The following is a 27892-nucleotide window of genomic DNA, read 5'->3' on the forward strand; positions in this document are numbered from 1 at the left end:
AGAGAGGCTGAAAAGAGACCTTAGAAATCATAGAATTGGAAGTTGTAAGAAAAAACAAGGGTCATCTAGTCCAACCCCCTTTTGCCCAACATGGGGCTCAAACCCACGAACCTTATCTTGCATTGCAAGGCTGGCATTTCATTGACGCTCAAAAGGGAAGGGCACGGCAGTGCCAAGAAAGAAATGACTCTCTTAATATATCTATTAAGCAAGAAAATAGAGTAAACTTTATTGAATTGTCCCCACAAATGTTTAAAAACAACAAAATGCATAACAACCAAAGATCCATTTGGGAGCAGACAAGAGGAGGAAAGTGCAGAGTGGCGGCATTTCCCCTGCTCTGAACAATCCTCCGGGTTCTCTGTGGTTTGGGAGAGGCTCACAGCGCCCCCTAGAGGGCACCAGCCTCCTGTTTTCATTCAGCCCCAACCACCCGCCAACGGCATCTTCCCGATTCAGTCCTCCAGGATCTCGGAGAACAGCTCCCGCCGTTTCTTCTTCGCCTTGTGGTGGCGCTCCCAGTCTTGGCGGCGCTTGAGGAAGTGGGTCAGGGAGAAGTTGCGGACCAGGAAGTGCCCAAAGGGGTCGTTCTGCAGCCGTGATTCATGCTCCGCTGGAAATTGGGGGGGGGGGAGAGAAGAAGAAGCAGTCTTTAAGACCTAAAGAGTACAGTGGGGGGGGGGATCTCCAGGGTTAGGGTTTCGTGAAAATCCTAAAACCCTGAAGAATATCTGCCTGGAAGTTAGGGGGAGGCAGGGGGGTGCCTAAATGGCTTCGGTCCAGTAGACCTGAAGGAGCGTCTCCACCCCCATCGCTCTGACCGGACACCGAGGTCCAGCTCCAAGGGCCTTCTGGCAGTTCCCTTATTGCGAGAAGCCAAGTTGCAGGGAAGCAGGCAGAGGGCCTTCTCGGTGGTGGCACCCGCCCTGTGGAACGCACTCCCACCAGATGTCAAAGACTACCAGACTTTTAGAAGACATCTGAAGGCAGCCCTGTTTAGGGAAGCTTTTAATGTTTAACAGACCACTGTATTTTAATACTCTGTTGGAAGCCGCCCAGAGTGGCTGGGGAAACCCAGCCAGATGGGCGGGGTATAAATAATAAATTCTATTCTATTCTATTCTATTCTATTCTATTCTATTCTATTCTGTGTTGAGAAATGTATGGAATTCATTTCATTTTGTGTATTAGGCTTGTTAATCGTTTGTCACCCGAAGGTATCTAAGCGATTCACAGCAAAGAAAAATATACAGTGGTACCTCAGGTTACAGACGCTTCAGGTTACAGACTCCGCTAACCCAGAAATATTAACTCGGGTTAAGAACTTTGCTTCAGGATGAGAACAGAAATCACGCAGCAGCAGTGCGAGGCCCCATTAGCTAAAGTGGTGCTTCAGGTTAAGAACAGTTTCAGGTTTAAGAAAAGACCTCCGGAACAAATTAAATACTTAACCCGAGGTACCACTGTATTAAAATACAGTAATGCATAACGGATAATGGTGGCGTCACTTGTGAATCTCCACCCCCGTCTCTCCCACTTCCTCATTTGTCATCATACCCTCTGCCTTTGAGCTCTTCGCTCTCCTACTTTTAAGGCTTGCCAGGTTCTGGGAGATGGAGGGTCTGGAATGCTTTCTGATGACAACCGAGGCGCAAAGAGCAGCCTGCATTTTCAATGGGGAAAGGGGGGGGGACCCAGCGGAAGCCATTCAACTTCCGAAAAGCATTCGAAAATGGAAACAAATGCTTCTGGGTTTCCGGTGTTCGAAAACCGAGGTAGCACTGTATAATACAGAATACTTTAGGGGGGGGAAGAATATTTCATATAACATAACATTAATTTTAAAAGAGCATACTCAAGTAATAAACAAAGCAATAATCAGACCCATTAATGATCAAATGAACAAAAATAAACCAAACTTCCAACTTTCCCCCTAGTCCAAAATTCATTCACATCAAAGCAACAATTCCCCCCGTGTGTTTTTTTTTTCTCCCCAAGCTACGCAGAGGTCTGGTGTCAATGCAAATCAGTGGTGCCCATTTCACAGAAGAAAAACTGGCAACACTCAGGGCCCCTCTCCGAAAAGAAAGATCAAATAAAAAACCAGGGCGGGTAGGAGACCTTGGTAGGTGCCCTGGTGGGTATCGGAGAATGCTTTGTTGCACATGGATGCCACACTGGGATTCACAGATTCATAGAAATGTAGAGTTGGAAGGGACACCCCAGCGTTCATCTAGCCCAACCCTCTGCCATCACAGCTAATCACAGGAGGATCAACAGCCTAGGCAAGAAGGCAACTGGGGGAGGAACACTGCCTAAGGCCAGGGGTCACTTCAAATATCCGAAAAACAGGCGCCAAGTACAGTGGCACCTCAGGTTACAGACGCTTCAGGTTACAGACTCCGCTAACCCAGAAATAGTGCTTCAGGTTAAGAACTTTGCTTCAGGATGAGAACAGAAATTGTGCTCCGGCGGCGCGGCAGCAGCAGGAGGCCCCATTAACTAAAGTGGTGCTTCAGGTTAAGAACAGTTTCAGGTTAAGAACGGACCTCCGGAATGAATTAAGTTCTTAACCCGAGGTACCACTGTACAGTAGATGCTCGGGTTGTGAATGTGATCCGTGCAGGATGCACGTTCGCAACCCGCGTCTGCGCACGCATGGGTTTCGATTCGGCACTTCTGCGCATGCGCAAAGCGCGATTTAGCACTTCTGCGCATGCGCAACCGCCGAAACCCAGAAGTAACCTGTTCCGGTACTTCCAGGTTTCGGCGATCCGCAACCCGAAAAAACGCAACTTGAAGCGGCTGTAACCCGAGGTATGTCTGTACACCCTTGTTCCTTGCACTGTCCGAAAAAGTAATTCTGCCAGGGTGGGTGGGTGTGAATGCAAGGAGAGGCTGGCACCCTTTGTACCATGAGTCTCTGGGCCAGGATGCAGCCCTTTCAGGGGCAGGGCAGGCAGGGAACAGGGAAGAATGAGGGACATTTCCACCAGAGACAGCTTGAGAGAGGGAGAGAAATCGCCCACAGAGCAAACTGCAAAAATTTACAGCCACTCATGAATAAAGCTGTTGCATTTCAGACATTTTTCTTGCGGGAGAGGAGACAAGAGTCATACCCAGTTCCTGTGCCATCTCTCGCTTGGCTGGCAGGGTGGCCCTGTTCCAAATGGCGTCCAGGACACGACTCCCGTGCTTGCTGCAAGCCAGAGACATGTAGCAGCCCTGGAGATATAAAGAGGGAGGAAGGAGGGAGAGAGGGAGAGAGAGAGAGAGAGAGAGAGAGAGAGAGAGAGAGATTTACAGATTCTGCCCAATTCCATTTGCCCCGGTTTGTCCCAGGTCACCGAGGCCCCGCCCTTCTGTCTCTTGAGGACTAGAACCTTAAAACAAAAATATACAACGGGATAGACAGGAAGTCTAGTGTGTTGGTATTTATATGATTGGGGGGGCTGTTTTTGTGTTGTCTCCTTGTTCCTTCTTTTTTTGTTTGTTTGTTTCATTTTCTTTCTAGGTATATAAAATTTGTATATACCATATTTTTCGCTCTATAAGACGCACCTAGTTTTTAGAGGAGGAAAACAAGGGGGGGAAATCTCTCCATCTCTGCGCAGCGCCTCTCCAGTGAACCGGGAGGAGGAACGGAGCTCCTTCCATTTCTCCTCCCGCTTTGCTGAAGGGGCGTTGCGCAGCTCTCCCTCTCTGCGCAGCGCCATTCGCTCCATAAGACTCACACACACATTTCCCCTAATAATAATAATAATTTATTATTTATACCCCGCCCATCTGGCTGGGTTTCCCCAGCCACTCTGGGCGGCTTCCAACAAAACCCTAAAATACATTAACATATTAAACATTAAATTTTAGGAGGGACATTACTTTTTAGGAGGGAAAAGGTGCGTCTTATGGAGCGAAAAATACGGTCATTTTTGTATACATGTTGGAAATTATATTATAGTAAGTCCTGTAATATAATACGACAACGTTTACCGATGTAATATAAGAATGTTGACAAATAAATAAAACGCAAATTCCAAAAAACCAAAAAATCCTCAGCTGATGGGGACCTTTCTTCCAGCTCCATAAATTTCTACCACAGCCCTGCCTATAGGTTAGCGCCTAAGACGGTGCACAGCTTTGCCCAGCCTGAAAGCGAGCGACATTCCTCAGCAAGGAATGCTGCCCTCGGGCCAAAAGAGGATTCACACACAAGCCGCCTGGGACCAGCCCACCCAGCGCTCACCTTGAGCCGACGCAGCACCTTGCGCCTCTGTTTCTCGGGGACGGAGGGGCTGGCCAGGAGGGCGTCGAAGACGTGGCTGCCTGCTGGGTCACGGGCTAGGGTGACCAGATCCTCGGGGGTCATGGCAGCCAGGCTGCGAAGCACAGCAGAGGGGTCGGCGAAATGGAGAAGGTGCTGGAGCATCAGCGAGCCGTGGTAGGAGATGGAACCCAAGGGGCGGGATGGACCGGCCTAGTGGGGAAGAGAAGAGTGAGATTAGGTGCCGCAAAGAGGAGTCAAACCCCATAGGAACGTGAGAAGAGGCTGCTGGGTCAGGCCAATAATAATAATAATTTATTATTTATACCCCACCCATCTGGCTGAGTTTCCCCAGCCACTCTGGGCGGCTTCCAACAAAACACTAAAATACAATAACCTATTGAGCATTAAAAGCTTCCCTGAACAGGGCTGCCTTCAGATGTCTTCTAAAAGTCAGATAGTTGTTTTTCTTTTTGGCATCTTGTGGGAGGGTGTTCCACAGGGCGGGTGCCAACACCGAGAAGGCCCCCTACCTGGTTCCCTGTAACCTGGCTTCTCGCAGGGAGGGAACCGCCAGAAGGCCCTCAGAACTGGACCTCAATGCCCCACCTAGCCCAGCATCCTGTTTCCACGGGGGGGGGACCAATTTAAAATATGGGTTAAAATACAATTTAAAATGCAGCCTCATTTTAAAAGTAGACCATAGATCAAGACCATAAGGGGGGGGGGAAACATAAGGGTCAGACCGAGTCCAAACCAAAGGCCAGGCGGAACAGCTCTGTCTTGCAGGCTCTGCAGAAAGATGTCAAGTCCCGCAGGGCCCTATTCTCTTGTGACAGAGCGTTCCACCAGATCGGGGACAGTGCTGAAAAGGCCCTGACCCTAGTTGAAACCAATCTAAGCTCCTTGAGGCTTGGGACCTCCAAAGTGTTTTTATTTGTGGATCTTAAGGTCCTCCGCGGGGCATACCAGGAGAGACAGTTCCATAGGTATGAGGGTCCTAAACCGCATAGGGCTTTAAAGGTCAAAACCCGCACCTTAAACCTGATCCTGTACTCCACCGGGAGCCAGGGCAGTTGGTAAAGCACTGGGTGAATGTGATCCCGTGGCAAGGACCCCGTGAGGAGCCTCGCCGCAGCATTCTGCACCCGCTGGAGTTTCTGGGTCAGCTTCAAGGGCAGCCCCACGTGGAGCGAATTACAGTAGTCAAGCCTGGAGGGGACCGTCGCGTGGATCACTGTGGCCAGATGAGGGCTGTGGATCTCCTTTTCCCCACCTGTTGTTGAGACGGATCCTCTTCTTCCTCTTGCGGGGTGTTCTCCTCCTCGTCGTCCTCACCGTAATACACCTCGTAGGCCAAGACGGAAGCAATGAGGGGGGCGCAGGCCGTCTGGCGGGCCGGGGGCTCCCAGCAGTGGAAGGCCTGATGTGGGATGTGAAACACAAGAGCAGTCAAGTACAACATTCCTAGAGTGAACATGTTTACACATGGGGAGGGATGTTTGTCCAGCCAGCAGGTAAAGGAGCGTCTCCACCCCCATCATTCTGCCCGGACACTGAGGTCCAGCACCGAGGGCCTTCTGGCGGTTCCCTCACTGCGAGAAGCCAAGTTACAGGGAACCAGGCAGAGGGCCTTCTCGGTAGTGGCGCCCTCCCTGTGGAACACCCTCCCACCAGATGTCAAAGAGAACAACAACTACCAGACTTTTAGAAGACATCTGAAGGCAGCCCTGTTTAGGGAAGCTTTTAATGTTTGATGTATCACAGTATTTTAATATTCTTTTGGAAGCCGCCCAGAGTGGCTGGGGAAACGCAGCCAGATGGGCGGGGTATAAATAATAAATTATTATTATTATTCCTCTGCATGTGACTAGAGGTGGGCGTGGCCTCACCTGTGCAGGTAACGACAAAAGCACAGGGCAGGGCAGCCATCTCTCCCTCTTTGACTACATGCATTGAAGAAGCAACATCTGCTTAGCCAAAGATGCTCTTACAGCCAAGAAAGGACAAAGGGAGTGTCTTCTTATGAGATAGTTTCCAAGTGTATGTTACTTTTCTAAGCTAAGTCTGCCTTCTGGGATCCGATTGTGAACAGAATGCGAGTAAACTCTTTTTATACTTTTATAAAAGACTGTGTCGTGTCTTCCGCTGAGTTTAAAAAAAGGGAATGTTACTCTGCTAAAATTGTGAACTTGTTAACACAAGTTGGAAAGGCGATAATCAAACAATATATCCTCTCCTGCATCCCTGAACATTCCCACACCTGAGAGGAGCAGAGGAGGAAACAGCGGCCATATCAGACTCAGCAAGAAGATGTGGGTTTCGGACGGAGGGGAGGAGGGAGGGAGAGTTCTTACCTCCATGAGGAGTTGCAGCACCTCCTGCTGGTGAGAACCGTGTTTTCTGCAGGCTCCCAGAAGCGCTGTGATCAGCCCCAAGTGCTCACAGGCCAATATCTCTTCCACACCGGGGCCCAGCTCCTCAAGGATTTTTCCCAGCTGGAAGAGAGATGGGGCAGGGAGAGGCAGGCATCCTCAGTGGGGGGAGAGACGAAGCATTTCCGAGAAACGGTAGCAATGTTTGGTGCTTCAGTTTGAAGGCAGGAAACAAGAGACTACCGTATTTTTCGCTCTATAGGACGCACTTTTTCCCCTTCAAAAATGAAGGGGAAATGTGTGTGCGTCCTATGGAGCGAAGACGCCATAGCCCCGCGACCCTCTCCCGGCTAGAGAGGTGATGCGCGGCTATGGCAGGAGCCTCTCCGCTGCGCCTTTCCGCTGCTCCCTGACCTGCTCTTTGGGGCTGGTGGTGGGCTTCCCCCCGCCAGCCCCAAAGAGCAGGTCGAAAGTAACCTGAAGCCTGGAGAGCGAGAGGGGTCAGTGCACACCGACCCCTCTCGCTCTCCAGGCTTCCAAGGTAGCCTGTTTTAGAGTGGCACCTTGTTTTAGAGGGGGAAAACAAGAGGGGGAAAGTTCTCCCCCTCTCTGTGCAGCGCCTCCTGCCGCTTCACTGAAGGGGCGCTGGGCAGAGAGGGGGAGAATTTTTTTTTCTTGTTCTCCCCCCTCTAAAACAAAGTGCGTCCTATTGTCCAGTGCGTCCTATGGTGCGAAAAATACGGTAAATCGAAGCATAGAAAAATTGTGCATGGCGCCAAGGAAGTTGTTACAGTGGTATCTTGGTTCTCAAACGCCTTCGTTCCCAAACACCAAAAACCCAGAAGTGTTCCGGTTTTCGAACATTCAGAAACTGCGCCTTGGTTTTCGAACATGTCAGAAGTCAAACAGACTTCCGGAACGGATTAGGTTTGGCGCTTTTGTTTTTGCTATTTACTTTGCGTTTTTGTGGCTTTTTTGGCTCATCTGTTTTTGTGACTGTGTGGAACCCAGTTCAGCTACTGATTCATTGACTGTGTGACTGCGGAAATAGATGAAAGCCCCCCTTGCAAACGACGACTATCATCAGTGCAGGTAAGGGGGGGTGAATAATTTTAATTTTTATCATCTACGATACTGTCTTATTTATTTCATAGTACGGTACATTGATTATTGCTTTCACTTTAAGGCTCAGTGGTCTCGTTAGATAGTAAAACTCATGTTAATTGCTGTTTTAGGGGTTGTTTTTAAAAGTCTGGAATGGATGAATCCGTTTCACATAACTTTCTATGGGAAAGTGGGGCTTGGTTTTGGAACGCTTCGGTTTGGGATGGACTTCTGGAACAGATTAAGTTTGAGAACCAACGTGGGGAGCCGTAAGCACGCTGTGAATGTCGAGTGCTTCATCGAAGGATGCCTAGCTGCCGACTGTGGAACTCACGGCCACAAGATTAGAGGAATTCATGGGGGATAAGGCTACCTGTGGCTGGTAGCCACAATGGCTATAGAGACAGTGTGCCTGCTCGGAAGGGCAGCTGGGGAGAGTGCTGTTGCCCTCTGGGCTTCCCTTTGGGAGCATGTGGCTGGCCACTGCGAGAACAGGATGCTAAACTGGCCTCGGTCCAGTATACCTGAAGGAGCGTTTCCAACCCCCTTCGTTCTGCCTGGACACTGATCCAGCGCCGAGGGCCTTCTGGCGGTTCCCTCCCTGTGAGAAGTGAGGTTACAGGGAACCAGGCAGAGGGCCTTCTCGGTGGTGGCGCCTGCCCTGTGGAACGCCCTCCCACCAGATGTCAAAGAGAACAACTACTAAACTTTTAGAAGACATCTGAAGGCAGCCCTGTTCAGGGAAGTTTTTAATGTTTAAAATGTTTAAATGTTTTAAATGTTTAAATGTTTTACTGAATTTTAATACTTTGTTGGAAGCCGCCCAGAGTGGCCGGGGAAACCCAGCCAGATGGGTGGGGTATAAATTAATAATAATAATAATAATAATAATAATAATAATAATAATAATAATAATAATAAATTAGATGGACCTTTGGCCTGATCCAGGAGCTAGACTTTTCTGGTATTGCGTTCTACTCATCTAGGCCAGGGATGGAGAACCTTTGGCCATGTTCAACTACAACCCCCATCATTCCTGGCGGAGCCAATGGAAGTGAATCTGGCCACGTTTCTGCTACAGGCCTCCATCTACAGGTTTCATTGGGGCAATCCGCCCAGTAATCTGGGTTAGGGTCAATATACAAGGGCACTTTCCCCATAGAAATCGCAGGATTGCAGTGTTGGAAGGGACACCCGAGGGTCATCTAGTCCAACCCGCTGCAAAGTAAGCTAAGGAATCCCTGGCAGGCAGCTATCCAACCCCCAAGGAAGAGGTCCAGTGAGGGAGATTGGGAACCTGAGGGCTGGCAGTTGTAGACTGCCTTCTCCCCGACACCTTTTGCATAAGGGAGATGTGCTTTTATTTCAGAGGCTGGCTCGCCACCCTCCCAGTTTTTAATCTTCATTTCTCATCCAGTTTCAGCATCGTAGCAATTCCTCTCAAGGACATCAAGAGGGATTTGAACCCAGCTAATTTAATGCATAGGGACGCGGGTGGCGCTGTGGTTTAAGCCACAGAGCCTAGGACTTGCCGATCAGAAGGCTGGCGGTTCGAATCCCCACAACAGGCTGAGCTCCCGTTGCTCGGTCCCTGCTCCTGCCAACCTAGCAGTTCAAAAGCACGTCAAAGTGCAAGTAGATAAAGAGGTACCGCTCCGGCGGGAAGGTAAATGGCGTTTCCATGCGCTGCTCTGGTTCACCAGAAGCGGCTTAGTCATGCTGGCCACATGACCCAGAAGCTGTACGCCGGCTCCTTCGGCCAATAAAGCGAGATGAGCGCCGCAACCCCAGAGTCAGCCATGACTGGACCTAATGGTCAGGGGTCCCTTTACCTTACGTGGGACTGCCTTTGAAGGTGACCTGGAAACTGCAACTAATCCAGATTGCGGTGACTGGGAGCAGCCGCCGAGACCACACATTGGCTCCTGGTACGTTTCCAAGCACAATTTAAGTGTTGGTGCTGACCTTTAAAGCCCTAAGGGGCCTTGGCCCAGTATACCCGGTTCCTGCAACAGTACAGAAATACATGTGTCTTTTGCTGTGCACCAGTTGGCTGACCCGATGGGAGACGTCTGTCACCAACCTGGTGCCCAGAAATCTCCACATAGCCGCGAATGGACCTGTGCCAGTAGCAAAATGCGCCCGGGGGAATTTCAGACCCTGACTAGTAGCAATGGCTAAGCCGCCTTCTCCGATCCTCCTTTCAAGTTCCGTAGTTTAACTAAGTGCGGTGTGAAGAAGTCCTCTCTTTTGCCTGCCCAGAATTCTCCCAATATTCAGCTGTTATTCACGGCCTAGGACCCCCGCACCTACGGGACCGCCTCTCCTGGTATGCCCCACGGAGAGCCTCAAGGTCCATAAATAGCAACACCCTAGAGGTCCCGGGCCCTAAGGAAGTTAGATTAGCTTCAACCAGAGCCAGGGCCTTTTCAACACTGGCCCCGGCCTGGTGGAACGCTCTGCCTCATGAGACCAGGGCCCTGCAGGATCTGATGTCTTTCCGCAGGGCCTGTAAGACAGTGTTGTTCCGCCTGGCCTTTGGCTTGGAGCCAATTTGATTCCCTCCCCCTCTTTCTTTTTTATTTTTCCTTTCTCCTCCTGTGATGAGGCTGCATTTTAACATTTTAATGTTTCAATATTTTAATGTTGTATTTTAATATTGTTTTTAAGCTGTATTCATTCAACTTGTTTTTATTATTGCTTGTCAGCCGCCCTGAGCCTGGCCTTGGCTGGGGAGGGCGGGGTATAAATAAAAATCATTATTATTGTTGTTGTTGTTGTTGTTGTTGTTAAATGTCTAGCCCAGGTTTCCCCAAACTTGGGTCTCTGGCTGTTTTTGGACTACAACTCCCATCATCCCTAGCTAGCAAGTCAGGGGTGATGGGAACTGTAGTCCAAAAACAGCCTTTGGCCAGGGCACAGCCTGACCCCCTCCTTTGGCAATCCCCACAGAACTCTAGCCCAATGGTTGCCATTAATCTGATTTGAATTGATTTTATAATGAAATGATTTTAGAAGTGTTTTATCGTTTTACTGTTGTCAGCCGCTCTGAGCCCGGCTTCGGCTGGGGAGGGCGGGATATAAATAAAATTTATTATTATTATTATTAATAATATTAAAATCTTCCCACAGCCAAAAATCCTCCCCAGCTTCAGTAGCTCACAGTTCCTTGGTGTTACACAGAGGGCTTGAGAAATGTAAGATAATAGCAAAGGAGTTTGATGGATGTGTGTGCTCTATATGGAGGGGTATAAAAATAACCCTGAAAGTGTGGAGTGCCTTCTGTGTTTCTCTATCCATCTACCCCCGTCATGCCTCTCCCCAATTCTTCTCCTTAACAGTCATCCAGCTTTATGGGGACAGGGAGTAGGTTTTTATTATTATTATTATTATTATTATTATTATTATTATTATTATTATTATTATTATTTTATTTATTTATACCCCACCCATCTGGCTGAGTTTCCCCAGCCACTCTCGGCGGCTCCCAATCAAGTCTTAAAAACAATACAGCATTAAATATTAAAAACTTCCCTGAACAGGGCTGCCTTCAGGTGTCTTTTAAAGATAGGATAGCTGCTTATTTCCTTCACATCTGAAGGGAGGGTGTTCCACAAGGGGGGTGCCACCACCGAGAAGGCCCTCTGACTGGTTCCCTGTAACCTCACTTCTCACAATGAGGGAACCGCCAGAAGGCCCTCAGAGCTGGACCTCAGTGTCTGGGCTGAACGATGGGGGTGGAGATGCTCCTTCAGGGATACTGGGCCTTTGAGGCCGTTTAGGGCTTTCAAGGTCAGCACCAGCACTTTGAATTGTGCTCGGAAACGTACTGGGAGCCAATGCAGATCTCTCAGGACCGGTGTTATGTGGTCCCGGCGGCCGCTCCCAGTCACCAGTCTAGCTGCCGCTAGGTTGACCGTATCTACATGTATGTGCTGCGCTTTTTGCTTTTCTTCCGTGCGATAACAAGTAGTTCTGCTTCCGATCTTAATCTCGTTTTGCCCTCTCCGTCCCACACCCCTAGCGCACACCATTTTCAGCCAAGGCAGGCTGGGGCTGCGATGTGGCGTTCGTCGGCTCAGCCCCGCACAGCAGCAGCATCGCTCAGGTTCCAGTCGAAAAGGGACAGGGCAGAACAGGGAAATACTCCACTGACGTGTAACTTGACCCCAGTGTAAGTGGCTTCCGCAGGGGAGCCGCAGAAACAATGTGGTTGGTGGTCAAATGAACCATGGACTCAGAAAGGTTGCTACGGCCCTAAACTACAAAGCCCCCAATGTAACCTTGCACATTTGTGGTTTTCTGTAGGGGAAACATGTTGGGACGAGTGTCATTCATTCTCAGAAATGACAGCCTGTGTACATTAAACTGTGTGAAGTTTCCAGAAGTGGCGGCAAGCCAGTTTGCTTACAGCGGGTGCAAGGACACTCGGAAGAACGCTTTCTCAACACACACAGTTTCCGAACTGGACAGAGAGAGACGTTTAGTCTGAACTCTGCTATCGTACTGTGAAGATATGAGGAGAGGGAGTCTGGCAGCTTTTGGGCCGAGCCCGAAGCTTTTAAGTTGAACCTCTTATCAGGACTCCGATTGATTTATGTACAGCCTGTGACCTACGCTTGAGAACGACGGGAAATACTTCTGTCTGTATTCAAACGTTTCCTGCAATTTGTTTCTTACACTCCGTGCTGGACTTGGGACTCCTAAGCGCTTGGAAGCCGTGTGTTTACTTTGCTACAACGGGGCCTGGTACAGTGGTACCATCAAACTTAATCAGGTCCAGGAGTCCGTTCGACTCCCGAAATGGTCCGGAAACCAAGGCGCGGCTTCCAATTGGCTGCAGGAGCTTCCTGCGCTCCATCGGAAGCCGCGTCGGACGTTTGGCTTCCGGAAAACATTCGCAAATCGGAACACTCGCTTCTGGGTTTGCGGTGTTCGGGAGCCAATTTGTTTGAGAACCAAGGTGCCACTGTACAGTGGTGCCTCGCAAGACGAAAAGAATCCGTTCTGTGATTCTCTTCATCTAGCAGTTTTTTCGTCTTGCGAAGCAAGCCCATTGACAGATTAGCGGGTTAGCGCTATTAACGGCTTTTAGCCGCTTATGTGCTGATCGGATCAGCTGATAAGCGGCTTAGCTGCTTAGAAAAAGGGGGGGGGAGGGAAACAAACCAGCAGGAACTCGCAAGACATTTTCGTCTTGCGAAGCAAGCCCATTGGAAATTCGTTTTGCGAAGCACCTCCAAAACGGAAAACTCTTTCGTCTAGCGAGTTTTCCGTCTTGCGAGGCATTCGTCTTGCAGGGCACCACTGTACTTGGAAGGATTTTGGGTTGCCTAGAAAAACTCCCAACAGGATGTGGCAAATATCCCAAACCAAACACACACACACCCCAAGGGCAAATCTTCCCGCTGGTCCACATGTTGATGGCTGGCACGGTTTTGATCAGTCCCCCCCAACCCCCCCCCCCATGGTGGCCGCAAGGGCTGTCACTCACCAGTTTCCTGGAGGCTGCCTGGATGAGCCGCTGCAAGGTGAAGTTGGCCACCTTGTGGGCTGCCAGGACGTGAAGCTGCCCTCTCATGTGGGCTTTATAGAAGGAGAGCAAGGCTTTCCGGTCAGACACTTCCAAGACCTTGTCCAGTACCCGGCTGCAAGTGGCGTCCTTCAGAAACACCAGGAGGGGGCTGAGAGAGAAAGATGTCCCCCAGTCAGAGAAGTCCCAGGCCAGTTCACGCTGCTTCCTTAACCACGTCCCCATCCCCCCCAGACACCTTGGAAAGTCCCAAAGCCCACCCTCTAGCCCCCCCAGAGCCAGTAAAAAGGAGGCAAGACAGGAGAAGGGGTAAATTTATTTGTTGGTTTTATTTGCTCCCCATTGGTATTTATTTATTTGATAAAATTATATATATATATATACAGCTTGGTTGTCGTCGTTGTTTTTGAAAAACAAACAAACTCATAGTGGTTTACAGGAAAAAAACAAGGAAATTCAAAAGCTACAAAACTTTCAAAAGTAACTGGAAGTCAACCACAAGCTGAAGAACCAGATTAAAACACAGTGTCGGCATCCTACATTATCTGGGCAGGGTTGCCTGAACAAGACACGCTTTTAGCAGTCCCTGAAAAAAGATACAGAGTTTAGTTTTTAAGTTCATTGTTCTAGCGGAAGGCCGTGACAAACTTGCGGCAACAGCATTAATAACCCACAACGTGCATATGGAAGCTGACATCCACGATGGAAGAGAGAAGATATCAGAGACCCCAACCAGCTTAAATCCATCCTAATTTCAGATTAAACCTCCAAAACAATTTTAAAAGGTGTTTTTCTAACTCCCTTTCCCTGGATATATTTTTGCAGTCGGTGCATAGAGCGCCACTGTGTGTGTGTGTGTGTGTGTGTGTGTGTTAGGAAGCTGTCGATGTCACTCAAAAGAAACCAAATCTGCAACCTGCTTCCTTCACCCTTTCTCCCATTTTATAATCACAATAATCCGTGAGGTAGGTTAGGCTAAGGGAGAGTGATGAGCTCCTAGGTAGGGCTGGCCAATATGTGGTTTTCAACACTGTGACATATCACCAGCGAAACATCGCAATATACTGATACAGTGATCCCTCGGGTTAAGTACTTAATTCGTTCTGGAGGTCCGTTTTTAACCTGAAACTGTTCTTAACCTGAAGCACCACTTTAGGTAATGGGGCCTCCTGCTGCCACTGCGCCACTGAAGCACGATTTCTGTTCTCATCCTGAAGCAAAGTTCTTAACCTGAAGCACTATTTCTGGGTTAGCAGAAGCTGTAACCTGAAATGTCTGTAACCCGAGGTACCACTGTGTATCATGATGGCTGAAAGAAGGATGGAGCTTTGTCAAGGCAAACAGGGGAATGTCCTGTCAATTGCGGGTATTTAGGGGTCTAAAATGCATACATTTTTACTTACCTTTAGCATACTGTTACAACAGTTATTTCACAGCACTGATAATTTTTTTAACCAGCACATTTTCTCTAAAATTAAAGAGTTAGCAGCATAGAGATCAAAGGCAAGGTGAGAAAATGCTCCCTAACAATTCAACTACATTGCTGAACAAGGAAAATAAAGCCAATTCTGCGTCACACTTTTCGGTATTTCAAGTATAGAGTTTTAGCTGAATGTGCATATACAGCCCACAACACCAGTTATTTGACTGTTTTGTTCGTTTTCTTTCGTAAACCTGGATAAATTTTAACAGAGGGGGGAGTGGAAAACCTTGTCAAACGAAATTTATATTTTTCGCCAGGAAGATTTGCATTTCGGCGTTCTCCGGCAAGAGAGACGACTTCTGTTTCTGGAGAACGTTGCCGGCCGTACTGAACACACTTTCGGAAGACACACTTGTCCCCGGGATGGCCAAAAACCTCTTTGCGAGCACCTTCAACATTGGGAAGAACGCCTCATTCGTCTTCCACCACATCAGTGGGGAATCATCAAAGTTCACTCTCGGCATCGCCATGTAGCCTTTCAGCTCTTTTTCTGCTTTCAAGACGGACAGCGGTTCAAATCCATCCCCCGAAAGGTCCTCCTCTTCCTCCAAATCGAAAATTTTCGCCAACCCTTCCTTTTTGGGTGTGTCAGGCTGAGCGTCTGGCTCCTCAGACAGGCTACCAGCGTGCAAGTCGGCCATCTTTTGTATGGCCTCCTGCCTGACGGCCTCGGGGGACTCCAAGAAACGCAGGCGAAACCTGGGGTCGCACAACGAGGCCAGGCCCAAAGTGGTCACCATGGGCCCGTTTTCGTACTTTTCCGACAGCGCGCCCAAAATCTCTTGTTTAATGTCCTGCAAGAGCGTGCTGTCTCCCTCCTCGGGCTGGAGACGCTTCTTAATTTGCCTATAGAGAGGAAGAACGGAGGAGGCCGTGACGCAGCTGCTCCCGCTGAGGGTCGTTGTGATGTCTTCCAGGAGGGTCGCTGCAGAGACAAAGTCCTGCACAGCCGAGACGTCGCAGCCTTCCAGCATCAAATGCTTTTTGGACGGGTAATCCATCAGCATCTTGCAAACCGGGAGCTGGTTTTCGAGAAACCTCCGGCAGAGCTTAAGCACGCTCCACCATTTTGTGGGGCAAGCGCTGGGCAGGCTCACTTTCTCCATTTGAAGCAGCTCCTGGGCTTTGCCAAGGTCTCGCCTCATCTTCCAGCTGTGGCAAATGGTGTTCTGCAGGCTTTTCAGCCTGACGATCGCCCTCCGCAGCGGCGTCAGGTTCAAAGCTCGGCCGACGCCGGTGTTGATGTTCTGGGCAAAGCAAGAGATGTACTCCAAGCCCAGCTGCCGGACCGCTTTCAGAATGGCGCCGTTATCGTCCGTCGTGCTGCAAAATATGTTCTTCACGTCTATGTCCCATTCCGACAACGTGTCTGCCAGCATCTCGCAGAGGTTGTCGGAGGTGTGGTCCTTCAGAAAGTGCTTGCAGCCCAAGAAAGCGTTGATCAGTTTCCACTCGTCGGAAATGAAATGGACAGTCACGGCCAAAAACGGGGTGCCTCCTACGGACGTCCAGCAATCGGTAGTGATGACCAGCTCGCTCTCCTTCACCCGACCAATTTCCCTCCTCATTTTCTCCACCGTGTCGTTGTACAGCGTCGGAACGCCTTTGGTTGCAAAGTATTTTCTGCTGGGCAACTGGTACCTTGGGTTCAGGGTGTTGACCATTTGGATAAATTTTGGGTGGTCTACTATGTTGTAAGACTGCATGCAGGTAGCCAGGTATTCCGTGATGGCCTGGCTACAAGATCGGGGGGTCTCAAAACCGAGCGGCTGAAAATCCAACAGCGTTTTTTGCCGTTTCCTAGGAATTTCCGCGGTGGTTTTGGAAGGCTCGGAGGCACTGACCGCTGCTGCTGCAGCAGCCGGAGGGTCGTCGGCATTGTTACATGAATGATCAGAAACGCCCGCCGATGAAGACGGCAGCTCCTTAAATTTCTGGGGGTGGTGCAGCTTGAGATGGCTAGTGAGATTGGTGGTGTTTCCGCCCTTCACCGATACGGAATGCAAACATATTTTACAAATGGCGATATTGTGAACCACCACGCGGTCGCTTTCGTCAGCAGGCAAGCCAAAATGCATCCAAACTGGACTTTTGGTTTTGGGCTTGCCCACCAGATGGTGGTATTCGGGGCGTTCCAAAGTACGTCGATGAGTCATAGTGAACGCAATTAATCTGGGAAAATATTGAACAAAAGTAAAAAATCTAAACTGGACGCACATAATTCTATGGAAACTAACGATAGCACGCTTCAACAGCACCACTGAAGATTTAATGTTCTGAGCGGTTTGGGGGGCAAATTTAAAATTTATGAAAGTGGTCAATATAGTAGAAATGTTAAACTTGCATGTGATTAACAATTAGTAATTTACTAGTGTCAAGTTGCATCTGCTTCCCCACCAGGGTGAATAAAAATCAATTATTATTATTCTTATTCTTATTATTATTATTATTATTATTATTATTATTATTTAAATCAGATTATTTTCTTTATCGGATATTTTTAAATTAAAATTGAATTTTTTTTAATAAAATGCTTTTGGAGGAAAAAAATCTTTCTAAAGATAGTTTTCCAATCAAGTTACATTATAGTCCAAAAGCAATATATTCATCAGGAAATAAGGATTTTTAAAAAGTTTCTCATGTGTCTTAAAAGTCAATTTTTTTAAAAAACTGTTTAACCACATCAGTTAACAAACATGGAATCATATGCTAAAATATGGATACATATGCTAAAATGTTATTGTTTTAGTTAAATAAATGGTTTAAACTTATTAAGGAAATTATTATCTATTTATCTTTCTCCTTCCAATAAAGTACAGCAGAAAAGTTGTCCAAATATAAGCAGTTAACTTATTAAACCTCACAATAATCTCATAATTATCCGTCTGTGTATTTCTGATAGTATAACCAGATCAGTGATTTTTTATGTAACTGTAAAAACTACTCTACAAATTTATTATTCCAAAAATGAAACTTTCCTCTGGTTGTAGATATTAAGATTATACCAGCAAGAATGAACCATTCAGTAAAAAAAATAAAATGATGTAAATCAAGTCTTACTGACTAGTGATTTAAATCGATTTGATTTAAATCAAATCCACCCTGTTCCCCACTCAGAGGGCCAAGTGAGTAAGTCCCACTATGTTCAACTAAATCTACCATACTTCTACTTTCCCAGGAGTAAGCCCCATTGAATTTAGCAGGGCTTGCTTCTGAGAAGACATGCATTTGCTCCCACTGCTTACCAACAAACACCTTCCATATCGTTCTCGCCTCTCAACTACCCAGCCTCCCATTTCAGCACAAGGCAGCCAGATCAACCTTCTTCCCCCCTCCATCTCCCCCCATCGTGACACAGAAGGCCCCCCCAAAAACCCTCGCCCCACCAATCTCTCCCCCTCAATCAAAGGGGGAGAAGGAGGGAGGACAAGGAAGCCAAGATATCATAGAGTTGGAAGAGACCACAAGGGCCATCGAGTATAGCCTCCTTTAAATAAGAATAATCATAAAACCTGCCTTTTTAATATTGGGGGGGGGCTATTTAAGGGGAACCAACAACGTAAACATGACCAGCAAATAAAAATAAAAACATTTCTCTCCCCCCCCCCTTTTTCATTCTCACCGGCAGGGGTGGAAAGGAAGAAAAATGGAGGAGGATAACGACGACGACAAAAGTATAGGGTTGTGTGAACAAATGTGTGAGAAAGCAAAGGGGGTGAGGACAGGGCTGGATTTAGGTTTGATGAGGCCCTAAGCTACTGAAGGAAACAGGGCCCTTTATATGTCCAGCTTTCCTTTGTCGCTGTTTTTTTTCTGTTAAATATATGCTATATGGTCATTTACGGACCACATAAGTATCTCAAGCCATTTGCCCATGTTGCCCTGCAACCCGTCCGTGCAGAATGTAAAAGGTAAAGGTAAAGGTACCCCTGCCCGTACGGGCCAGTCTTGACAGACTCTGGGGTTTGTGCGCCCATCTCACATCTATAGGCCGGGGGCCAGCGCTGTCCGGAGACAAAGCTGCATCTGGCGAGCCAGCGCAGCACACGGAACGCCGTTTACCTTCCCGCTGGTAAGCGGTACCTATTTATCTACTTGCACCCGGGGGTGCTTTCGAACTGCTAGGTTGGCAGGCGCTGGGACCGAGCAGCGGGAGCGCACCCCGCCGCGGGGATTCGAACCGCCGACCTTTCGATCGGCAAGCCCTAGGCGCTGAGGCTTTAACCCACAGCGCCACCCGCGTCCCCTCCGTGCAGAATGTAGGCACCCTCTATATAGAAAGGAGAAAACCAGTGATATTTTGGGAGCAGGCTAGCAGGCGGGGCCCATGACTTACATCAGGCATAGGCAAACTCAGCCCTCCAGATGTTTTGGGACTACAACTCCCATCATCCCTGACCACTGGTCCTGTTAGCTAGGGATGATGGGAGTTGTAGTCCCAAAACATCTGGAGGGCAGAGTTTGCGTATGCCTGGCTTACATCAGAGGAGCCTTCATAACATAAAACACAATTGCTGTATGTAGGTTTTGTTTTATACCTTATATTTGGGAAATGTACATTGTTGTTTTTTTCTTTAATTTTTTTTGGGGGGGCCCCAAGAGAGTGGGGCCCAAAGCTATAGCTTGTTTAGCTTATACGTAAATCCGGCACTGGGTGAAGGGGAAATTGGGGAGAGATGAAGGGTAAGGAGGAGAAAATGGGGAGGGAGACAGGCAGTTCCATATATGCTCACAAAGGAAAGAGACAAGGAAGAGACACCAACATATAGACAAATGCGCACAAAAACAAATGCAGATGGGGAAAGCGTTAGCACAGGGAGACAAAGGCACACATATACAAGAGGGAGGAAGGGAGGAAAGAGGCTTAAACAACAGGGCATGGGTTTTTGTTTAACTCAGAAGCAGATAACCCCCATTCATTTTTTTCACGGGAGAAAGGAAGGGGGGAAGAGGAACCCCAGCAAGAAGCCTGGAGCCAAATCAGCTGGCATTTCCCTCAACCACCAACCAGATTGGCACCTATCCTATACAGTGGTCCCTTGGTTCTCAAACGCCTTGGTTCTCAAACAACTTGGAACCCAAACACTGCAAGCCCAGAAGTACCGTATTTTTCGCTCCATAAGACGCACTTTTTCCCTCCTAAAAAGTAAGGGGAAAAGTCTGTGCGTCTTATGGAGCGAATGTGTGTTCCCTGGAGCCAAATCGCTGTTGTCTTGTGCCCCTGGGCTGCTCTTTGGGGGTGGGGGGAGGAGCCACGGTGCTCTGCCGGCAGCCTCCGCTTTCCCCTGAAGCCCAGGCAATGTTTACAAGCAGCGGGAAGGCTGTGCGCTCCCGGGCTGCTCTTTGGGGGTGGGGGGAGGAGCCACGCGGCTCTGCCGGCCGCCTCTGCTTTCCCCTGAAGCCCGGACAAGGTTTGCAAGGTTTGCAAGCAGAGGGAAGGCTGTGTGCTGCTGGGCTGCTTTTGGGGGGTGGGGGTGGGGAGCCACACTGCTCTGCCTGCAGACTTTGCTTTCCCCTGAAGCCCGGAAAAGGTTTGCAAGCAGACGGAAGGCTGTGTGTTCCTGGGCTGCTCTTTGGGGTGGGGGGAGGAGTCTCGCAGCTCTGCCGGCCGCCTCTGCTTTCCCCTGAAGCCTGGAAAAGGTTTGCAAGGTTTGCAAGCAGAGGGAAGGCTGTGTGCTCCCGGGCTGCTCTTTGGGGGTGGGGGGAGGAGCCACGCGGCTCTGCCGGCAGCCTCTGCTTTCCCCTGAAGCCCGGACAAGGTTTGCAAGGTTTGCAAGCAGAGGGAAGTTTGTGTGCTGCTGGGCTGCTTTTTGGGGGTGGGGTGGGGAGCTACACTGCTCTGCCTGCAGACTTTGCTTTCCCCTGAAGTCCCGACAAGGTTTGCAAGCAGACGGAAGGCTGTGTGTTCCTGGGCTGCTCATGGGGGTGGGGAGCAGCAAATTGCTGTCTCTCAGTGCCTCCTAATTCAACTGCAAAGGATTGCCTAACTGGATTCTGAGCTCCATTTGAAGTTTAAAAATAGTAAGTTTGGGGATTTCTTCAAGTAGCAGTTTTGGGGAAATAGTCATAAATACATGCAAAGCATCTCCACAAACCAGTAATAGTAATTTCAGCTAAAACTGAGCAGGTATCTGGCTCAGGAACAGTTTAAACTGCACAGCTATAACCAGGCATCCTGTGTGTGTGTGGACCATGTTCCTAGTAGCTAATCTTTACTGCTGAAAAGAGGCTCTGATATTCCCAACTCTATAATTCATTATACAAATTCTTACAAGTACTGTCCACCTATACTAAACCAAAAATATTGTGTTCTCTTGGTATTGAATGGAAGCTATTTATTTGCCCTCTTTTCCTCCTCTGTTCTTTGCTCAGTCACTCCATTTTGAATCTTCCTTTCAAAACAACCATGCCTGTTTTGAGAAAACTTCAGAGATTTAGGAACTGGAGCACAATCATTTGATCTTTTTGCTGTTCCTCCATACTCGAAGCCCTTCTCATTTGCACAGCCCTGGTTTCTCTCCCTGACTATTAATATTCTTGATTAATAACAGTAAAATGCTCAAATTTTAGTTTTTGTGACTGCTGCCAATACTGACTTCCCAGTGATAATGAAAACAGCTACATTATAATGGAATGTGTCCTTTTTCCATTCTCATCATTATATACCGTGGCTCGCTTTAAAGCAGCAAAGTGGACAGGAGCCACACACACTTAGCTGTTTTAAATAGTTTAGTACAACATTTGAGTCAGATTTTTTTTCTTGTTTTCCTGCTCTAAAAACTTGGTGCGTCTTTTGGTCAGGAGCGTCCTATGGAGCGAAAAATACGGTAAGTGTTCCTGTTTGCGAACTTTTTTCGGAAGCCGAATGTGCTCCGTTTTGAGTGTTACACGTCCGCTTTGAGTGCCACACTTCCGTTTTGAGTGTTACGCTGAGGTCTGTCTGTTTTTGCTATTTATTTTGCGTTTTCGTGGCTCTCTTTTTTTGTGTGACTGTGTGGAACCCAGTTCAGCTGCTGACTGACTGTGTGACTGCAGTACATTGTTTAGTGCTTTAATTTTATGGAACAATGGTTTCGTTAGATTGTAGCATTCATGTTCAATATCTTTTTTAGGGGTTGTTTTTAAAAAAGTCTGGAACAGATTAATCCGTTTTGCATTGCTTTCTATGGAAAAGCGCGCCTTGGTTTTGGAACGCTTTGGTTTTGGAATGGACTTCCAGAACGGATCAAGTTTGAGAACCAAGGTACCACTGTACTTAAAGCAAGAACCGCATGGCATCCAAGGGCAGTTCTCGGCAGCTGCTTTCGTCAGCGCCTGCTCTTGTGGTTCGCTGTCCCCTGCAGGAGGCAGGGGAGAGGAGAGCCAGAAGAGTTAGCAGGGGCTGCAGGAATAGAGAGAAGCGTTGGCTGGCTTCCCCCGCATCGCGATTTTTACACATAGCGATATATCGCAGGGTCCAATATCATGAAACCGTTATCCCAATGCGGACTTCAAACCAGTTTTGGGAGATATAGAGGGCAAGGCCTTCTAACCACTACTCCACGCTGCCCAGAGAACCAACAACGAACAACAGTAGGTGCTGGTGGGTAATATTTCGTAGTTGCAATCTGGACAATCACAACATGCCCCTGTAAGTTTACTTCTTTTTAAATGGAGTCCCTGCAAGTTTGCTAGAAGGCAGGACACCTCCACTCCAACCCAGCCAGATGGGCAGGGTATGAATAATGAAATTATCATTATTATCTAGTGGGTGCAGCAGTAAAACTGCTCACATGTTTGCAGAACTAAGCAGGGCCCGGTATAGTTTCAAATTGGAAGGGGGACTACGGGGCGAGATGCCTGAATCGTTAGTCTTGGACTAGACGATCCTTGCGACCCTTCCAAGTCTACGATTCTGTAATTCTATTATCCTGTGTTCTAAATCCACCCAGAACAGCAGCGGCAGCTTCCAAACAAAATCACAGGCAGGATTTGAAATTTGAGCAACGGGAAGATATATGAACTAGAGGAACATATATTAGATGAAATGCAGAATATTATGAGGCATACCAAAGGGATGGGTATAAAAACAGCATGGACGGCAAGGTAGGAAGTCAAATTATAAGAGAAATGTGTAACAGATTTGAAATTCATTGGTTAAAGTTATGAAAATCGAATAGAAATCTCTTTAAAAAGGAACAGCAGCAGCAGCTTCCAAGTCTCCTCCCACCATCACCGCCCCCACTGCCCACGGCCAATCAGAGCGCTTACCTCTGCCCAGGAGACACATTGCGGGAGCTCAAGTAGCCAATCATCGAGTGGCACAGCTCTGAGCAGTCCGCTGGCAGCTTCCGGTGCAAGACCTCCAGCGCCACCTGGAGGCAGAGGCTGAAATACTTGTTGGTGATGAAACCTGGGGAGGGAAAGAAGATTTCGGAGGGAGACGTTTAGCTGCTAAACTTCAGCAAGGAGATACTGCAGGTGGGGGCGCCACCCGTCACCCACACCTGACATCCGTGTCCCTTGTTACAACGAGTAAGAAGAGCAGGATGAAAAGTACTACCGTATTGTTCGCTCTATAAGACGCACCAGAGCACAAGACGCACCTAGTTTTTGGAGGACGAAAACAAGAAAAAAAATATTCTGAATCTCAGAAGCCAGAACAGCAAGAGGGATCGCTGCGCAGTGAAACCAACAATCCCTCTTGCTGTTTTGGCTTCTGGGATAGCTGCGCAGCCTGCATTCGCTCCATAAGACGCACACACACTTCCCCTTACTTTTTAGGAGGGAAAAAGTGAGTCTTATAGAGCAAAAAATACGGTAAATGAGAATAGTAATAATTGCAATGCCCATCTCACGCCAACGTTCTTCAGCTCCCTCAAACACGTCTGTTCATTTTTGCAAACGTAATCTGGGGTCTCGTCTTTTAAGACCAAGGTTTTGCACTCTGATCTATGCGTGCAGACCATAATAAGGCAAAAAGAGGCCCACAGCAGTGGAACAGACTTAAAATGACTTCACAAAGTAAGTTGGAGACGGGAGGCAAGAAAGGCGGAAGAAAATCACATTTTGGAACGCCCCTTTGCATTTTCAATCCTGCAATCAGAAACGAGGCACAGGCTCTCTTCCCTTGTGGGTTTTGTGGCTGCTTGTCATGTATGATCTAGCCAAGATTCCTGCGTTGCAGAGGGTTGGACTGGATGACCCTCAGGGGTCCCTTCCAACTTGACGATCAGCAATGAAAGAATGAAAGAACAACAGCCCCTCATCTCTCTCTCTCCTTTCCCCCAATTGTACTTTCCTTCGCTTATTTGTTTGTTTCGTAACGCAAGAAAATCTATAATAAAAAACTATTTTTTTGAAAAAGAGAGAATTGCACACAGCATGGAAGTGGTACAGTCCACTGTATCTCCCCCAAGACCCCTCCCCCCCCCATTTTCTAAAGCTGATGGAAGTGTCCGTCAGATCCAACAGCCCCTCCTCCCTCCAGGAGTCCCCGGGTTGAGCTGGATTCGCATTGGCAGCAGGCGGCGCAGCCTCACTTGGAATGTGCTCCTGAAAGCTTCCTTTGAATTCGCCCAGGAGGGCCTGGAAGGTTTCTGGGACCTCAAACTCCGAAGGCCCATCGCTCTCCAGTTTAGCCTTTTTGGCCCTGGAGAAAGAAGACCCTGGAGGGAGGAGAGAGAAAGAGAGAAATGTTCATGAGAGAGAGAAAAAATTGTCAGGGGAAGGAAGATAGTTGATATTAAAACACCCTCAAGGCCCTCCTTTCCGAGTGTTGCAAATGTTCTCCCCTATATCATCGTTGGAAGGATTGTGATAAACTGAGCACATTTTGTCATTTAGGCGGAAATGCCCTTTTTCCGGAATTTAATGTTGACAGAAATGATGCACGCCACTAAAAAACACACAGTTTGCTGTCCAAAATCAAATGCTAATGAATGAATGAATGTTTTCGATGATACAAATGTAGATATATTGTCAACAGAACCGGCCTTATGCACGATCTTGGAAGCTCAAATAATTATTGCAACTCAGCGGAAAGAAGTTCAAAAATCTTACACCGCATGTTTGGCACCACTCACTCTGGGATACGGCTATAATGGTGAAAATTACACATAATTTTACATGATTTGGCATAACAAATATATCGGAACCATCATTTTTAAGTCAACCATCGTCACAAGCCTGGCAGACTTTGAACCACGCTTGACAATGAAATAATATTAACATTCTTCCTTTAAGTCTCACCTTTTTCATAACTTAATGACTTGCTAGTTACCCCATATGTAACAGTACTTATTCTACACGCCTATGCTAGTTTTATTTATTTTTATTTATCGCATACAATTTATACACCGCTTTATTGGGGGGGGGGGGAAATAACCAACCTCACAGTCGCCTTAAAAAAGATAAAACGATGAAATTTAAAACAACAATTTAATACTTTTGAAAAGCTAAAACAACAATAGACAGAAAACAGGCAAAAATTCACTTCAACTGGGGAGGCTTGCCGAAACAAAAATGTGTCAAAAGAGTGGGTTGTTGTTTTTAAAAAAAGTATTCATTTCCATCTGTTGCTTTAATTTCTCTATCCATTTTTTATACATTATAAAACAAAATTTAAAAAATGGCATTGATTTTTCGGAGGGTTTGTTTTGCTTAGTTATGACGTTGCATATTTTTCGTTTTTGTGCTGCAAACGGCCCCGCGATCTTTGGGTGAAGGGTGGGGTATAAAATTAACAGATAAAATAAAATAAATAGCGGGCCTGCACTCACCTGACCCCGGGAGTCCCCGTCCCCCGTCCGACCTGACCCGGACCCCTCCGAGCACCTGCAGCAGCGTCCGCACCACGAAGCTGGCGTGGGTGTCCAGGGCAAAGGTGGGCAGATCCTCCTGCACAGCCCTCGCCAGCTCCACGACCTGGTCCTCCAGCTCCTCGGCATCCTCCGCTCCCTCCGAAATCAGGACCGGGGCTCTGAGCAGGGCGGCCTCCAGGATGTGAGCCCCGCAGGGGTGGCAGGCGGCCAGGCGCAGAGCGGGAAGGAAGGCCCGTAGCAGGCGGCTCAGGCTGGGCGCAGAGGCGGAAGGGAGGAGGGCCTGGAGGAGCAGAGAGCCGGCTGTGTCCAGGGCCAGAGGGAGGGCCACGGCTTCCGCCTCCACCAGGACGTTGCTGACAAAGAGGGCTGGGGGGGGGAGAGAAAGGCAAGGGAACGTCACGTCAGTTCTGTGTCCAGGGCAGCTGTCTGCCAGCTCCACTGTCTTGTGAGGCACCACTGTACACCCCCACCATGTCTCCACCTGCTTTCCCCATCATCACTCCCAACCTGCATCTCCCAAAACATCTCACCTTTCTCCTCATCAGAGTCAAACCCGGATTTCAATGTCTCGTGAGCCCGACGGAAATACTCGGCTGCCGCAGGCTCCAGTTTGGGCAGCGGTTCCCTCTTGCTTTCCTTGGGCCCCCCCTCCTGGGTTGAGGAAGTGGGATCTCTCTTGTTTTCCTTGGGGGCCTCATCCTGGCTTGAGGAAGCAGGCTCTCTCTTCTTTTCCTTGGGGGCCTCCTCCTGGGTTAAGGAGGCAGGCTCTCTCTTGTTTTCCTTGGGCCGCCCCTCCTTGGATGAGGAGGCAGGCAAGGTTCGTTTCCTCTCTTCCTTCTTCTGGGCTCCTTTTTGTGGTTGGGGAGGGACCCCCATGGCTGCAGGTGAGCGGGGGCGTCTCAACACACAAACCTGTCTGCAGTCAGGAAATCAACAGTTATTTAACTGGGGAGGTTTATCTCCTACGCTTTGAGATCAGGCGCAAATTAAAGCCCTGGTTAAGATAAAAAGAAGAATTGCAAGTGTGGCCTAGTGGTTAACTGTCAGATCAAGACTAGGGGGAATGAAAAGGTCCGCCATGTGGCCATCTCTCGCCTCAGGGTTGTTATGAAGATGGGGTGAGAGGAAGAAAAAGAGCACATATTCTGCTCTTGGGTTTCTTAGAGGGAGCGTAACGGCGAAGATGAAATCGGTTTTTTAAAATCTCAGAAGTTTCAATTTAAAAAAAAAACAGATCCAAAGACATTTGGTAAGGGTGAAGAGAAGAAATAAAATGGCATGTGCTCTTGTTGCATCACAGGGTCCCTTTAAGGGCACATTCGCACCACACATTTAAGGCACTATGATACCCCTTTAGGCAGTCATGGCTTCTCCCAAAGGATCCTGGGAGCTGGAGTTTGTTGAGGGTGCTGAGAGCAAACCATTTTCCAGAGGGGGTTTAACAGTCAAACCCTCTTTGACAGGTAGAGTCAGGAATTATAATTATTATTTATTATTTGTACCCCACCCATTTGGCTGGGTTTCCCAGCAACAGAGTGGCCTCCTAACCACATTCAGCTCCCTGGACAAACTACACCTCCCAGAATGCTTTGGGAGGGGGAAGCCATGAGTGTTTCAGGGTTAAATGCCTGGTGTGGATATGGCTCGACTATTGCAGAATCACAGAACTGTGTGGAGTCGGAAGGGGACCCCGAGGGTCATCCAGTCCAACCCCATGCCCCGAAATGCAGGAATCTCAACTAGATCATACATGACAGGCGGCCCCCCAGCTTCTGCTTAAAGGCCTCCAATGCTATTGCCTGGGAAGTAGATATTTAATTTTTTTTAACTTAATAAAAAGTGATTTAGAAGGAGAAGAAGAAGAAGCCTCCACGGAAGGAAAGTCCACCGCCCTCTCCCGCCCTAGGAGCACAGTAAACATCACCTGTTGAGCTTCTGACTGCAACGCAGCTGAAAACTCAGGGAGAAAACCATCACTTAAAAAAAATAAAATTAATAAAAAATAAAAACAATTCAGCATTGGTATAATGGGAAGATCAAGGACTCGCCTTCTCCTGCTGCTGCGGCCGGGTTTTTAAGCAGCAAAGGTGGGCAGCGGCTCGGCGGGGAACAAGCACCCGCCGCCGGCCCTCCTTCCTGAGGGGACACCAGGGCCGGGCAAAAAACGACGCATGGCGCCTGCCAGCTGCCTCCCAGCATGCCCCGCGCGCCGCCCCACCCGGCCGAACCCCAGCTCGCGGCCCCACAATGCAACGCGGGCAGGAAGCCGGAAGGAAGGAAGGAAGGAAGGAGGGAGGGCTGCTCGGTCCCAGCATGCCCCGCGCGACGGAGCCC

The 27892-nt window shown here is 48.4% G+C and overlaps 1 protein-coding gene across 5 annotated transcripts; it reads right to left on the reverse strand.

The window, feature by feature from the left end:
- Nucleotides 1–204: 204 nt before the first annotated feature.
- Nucleotides 205–27787, reverse strand: NOP9 (NOP9 nucleolar protein). Of its 5 annotated transcripts, XM_082197543.1 has the most exons (11): nt 27483–27775; nt 26089–26470; nt 25517–25924; nt 24278–24403; nt 23007–23148; nt 13235–13424; nt 6619–6759; nt 5538–5684; nt 4244–4474; nt 3120–3225; nt 205–613 (listed from the first exon to the last, which is right to left on the reverse strand). In XM_082197543.1, the coding sequence occupies exons 1-11, from the start codon at nt 27576–27578 to the stop codon at nt 456–458; spliced, it is 2127 nt and encodes a 708-aa protein (XP_082053669.1). In that variant the 5' UTR covers nt 27579–27775; the 3' UTR covers nt 205–455. The 5 variants fall into 5 exon arrangements, with proteins under 5 accessions (XP_082053669.1, XP_082053668.1, XP_082053666.1 ...); XM_082197542.1 differs by lacking the exons at nt 205–613; nt 3120–3225; nt 4244–4474; ... (1 more) ...; nt 6619–6759; nt 13235–13424 and adding an exon at nt 13584–16928 and having other exon boundaries at nt 27603–27783; XM_082197540.1 differs by lacking the exons at nt 205–613; nt 3120–3225; nt 4244–4474; ... (1 more) ...; nt 6619–6759; nt 13235–13424 and adding an exon at nt 13584–16928 and having other exon boundaries at nt 27483–27783.
- Between the last annotated feature and the right edge of the window lie 105 nt (nt 27788–27892).

This window comes from Podarcis vaucheri, assembly GCF_965113315.1.
Source record: "Podarcis vaucheri genome assembly, chromosome: 13".
Lineage (NCBI taxonomy): Eukaryota > Metazoa > Chordata > Lepidosauria > Squamata > Lacertidae > Podarcis > Podarcis vaucheri.

Coding starts and splice junctions, on each gene's coding strand:
- NOP9 (XM_082197540.1), bottom strand. CDS start 27,578: ATGCTGAATTGTTTTTATTTTTTATTAATTTTATTTTTTTTAAGTGAT. Junction 24,404..25,516: donor ACGGGGACTCCCGGGGTCAG/GTGAGTGCAGGC, acceptor TCCTCCCTCCAG/GGTCTTCTTTCTCCAGGGCC. Junction 23,149..24,277: donor CTTTCAGGAGCACATTCCAA/GTGAGGCTGCGC, acceptor TTCCCTCCCCAG/GTTTCATCACCAACAAGTAT.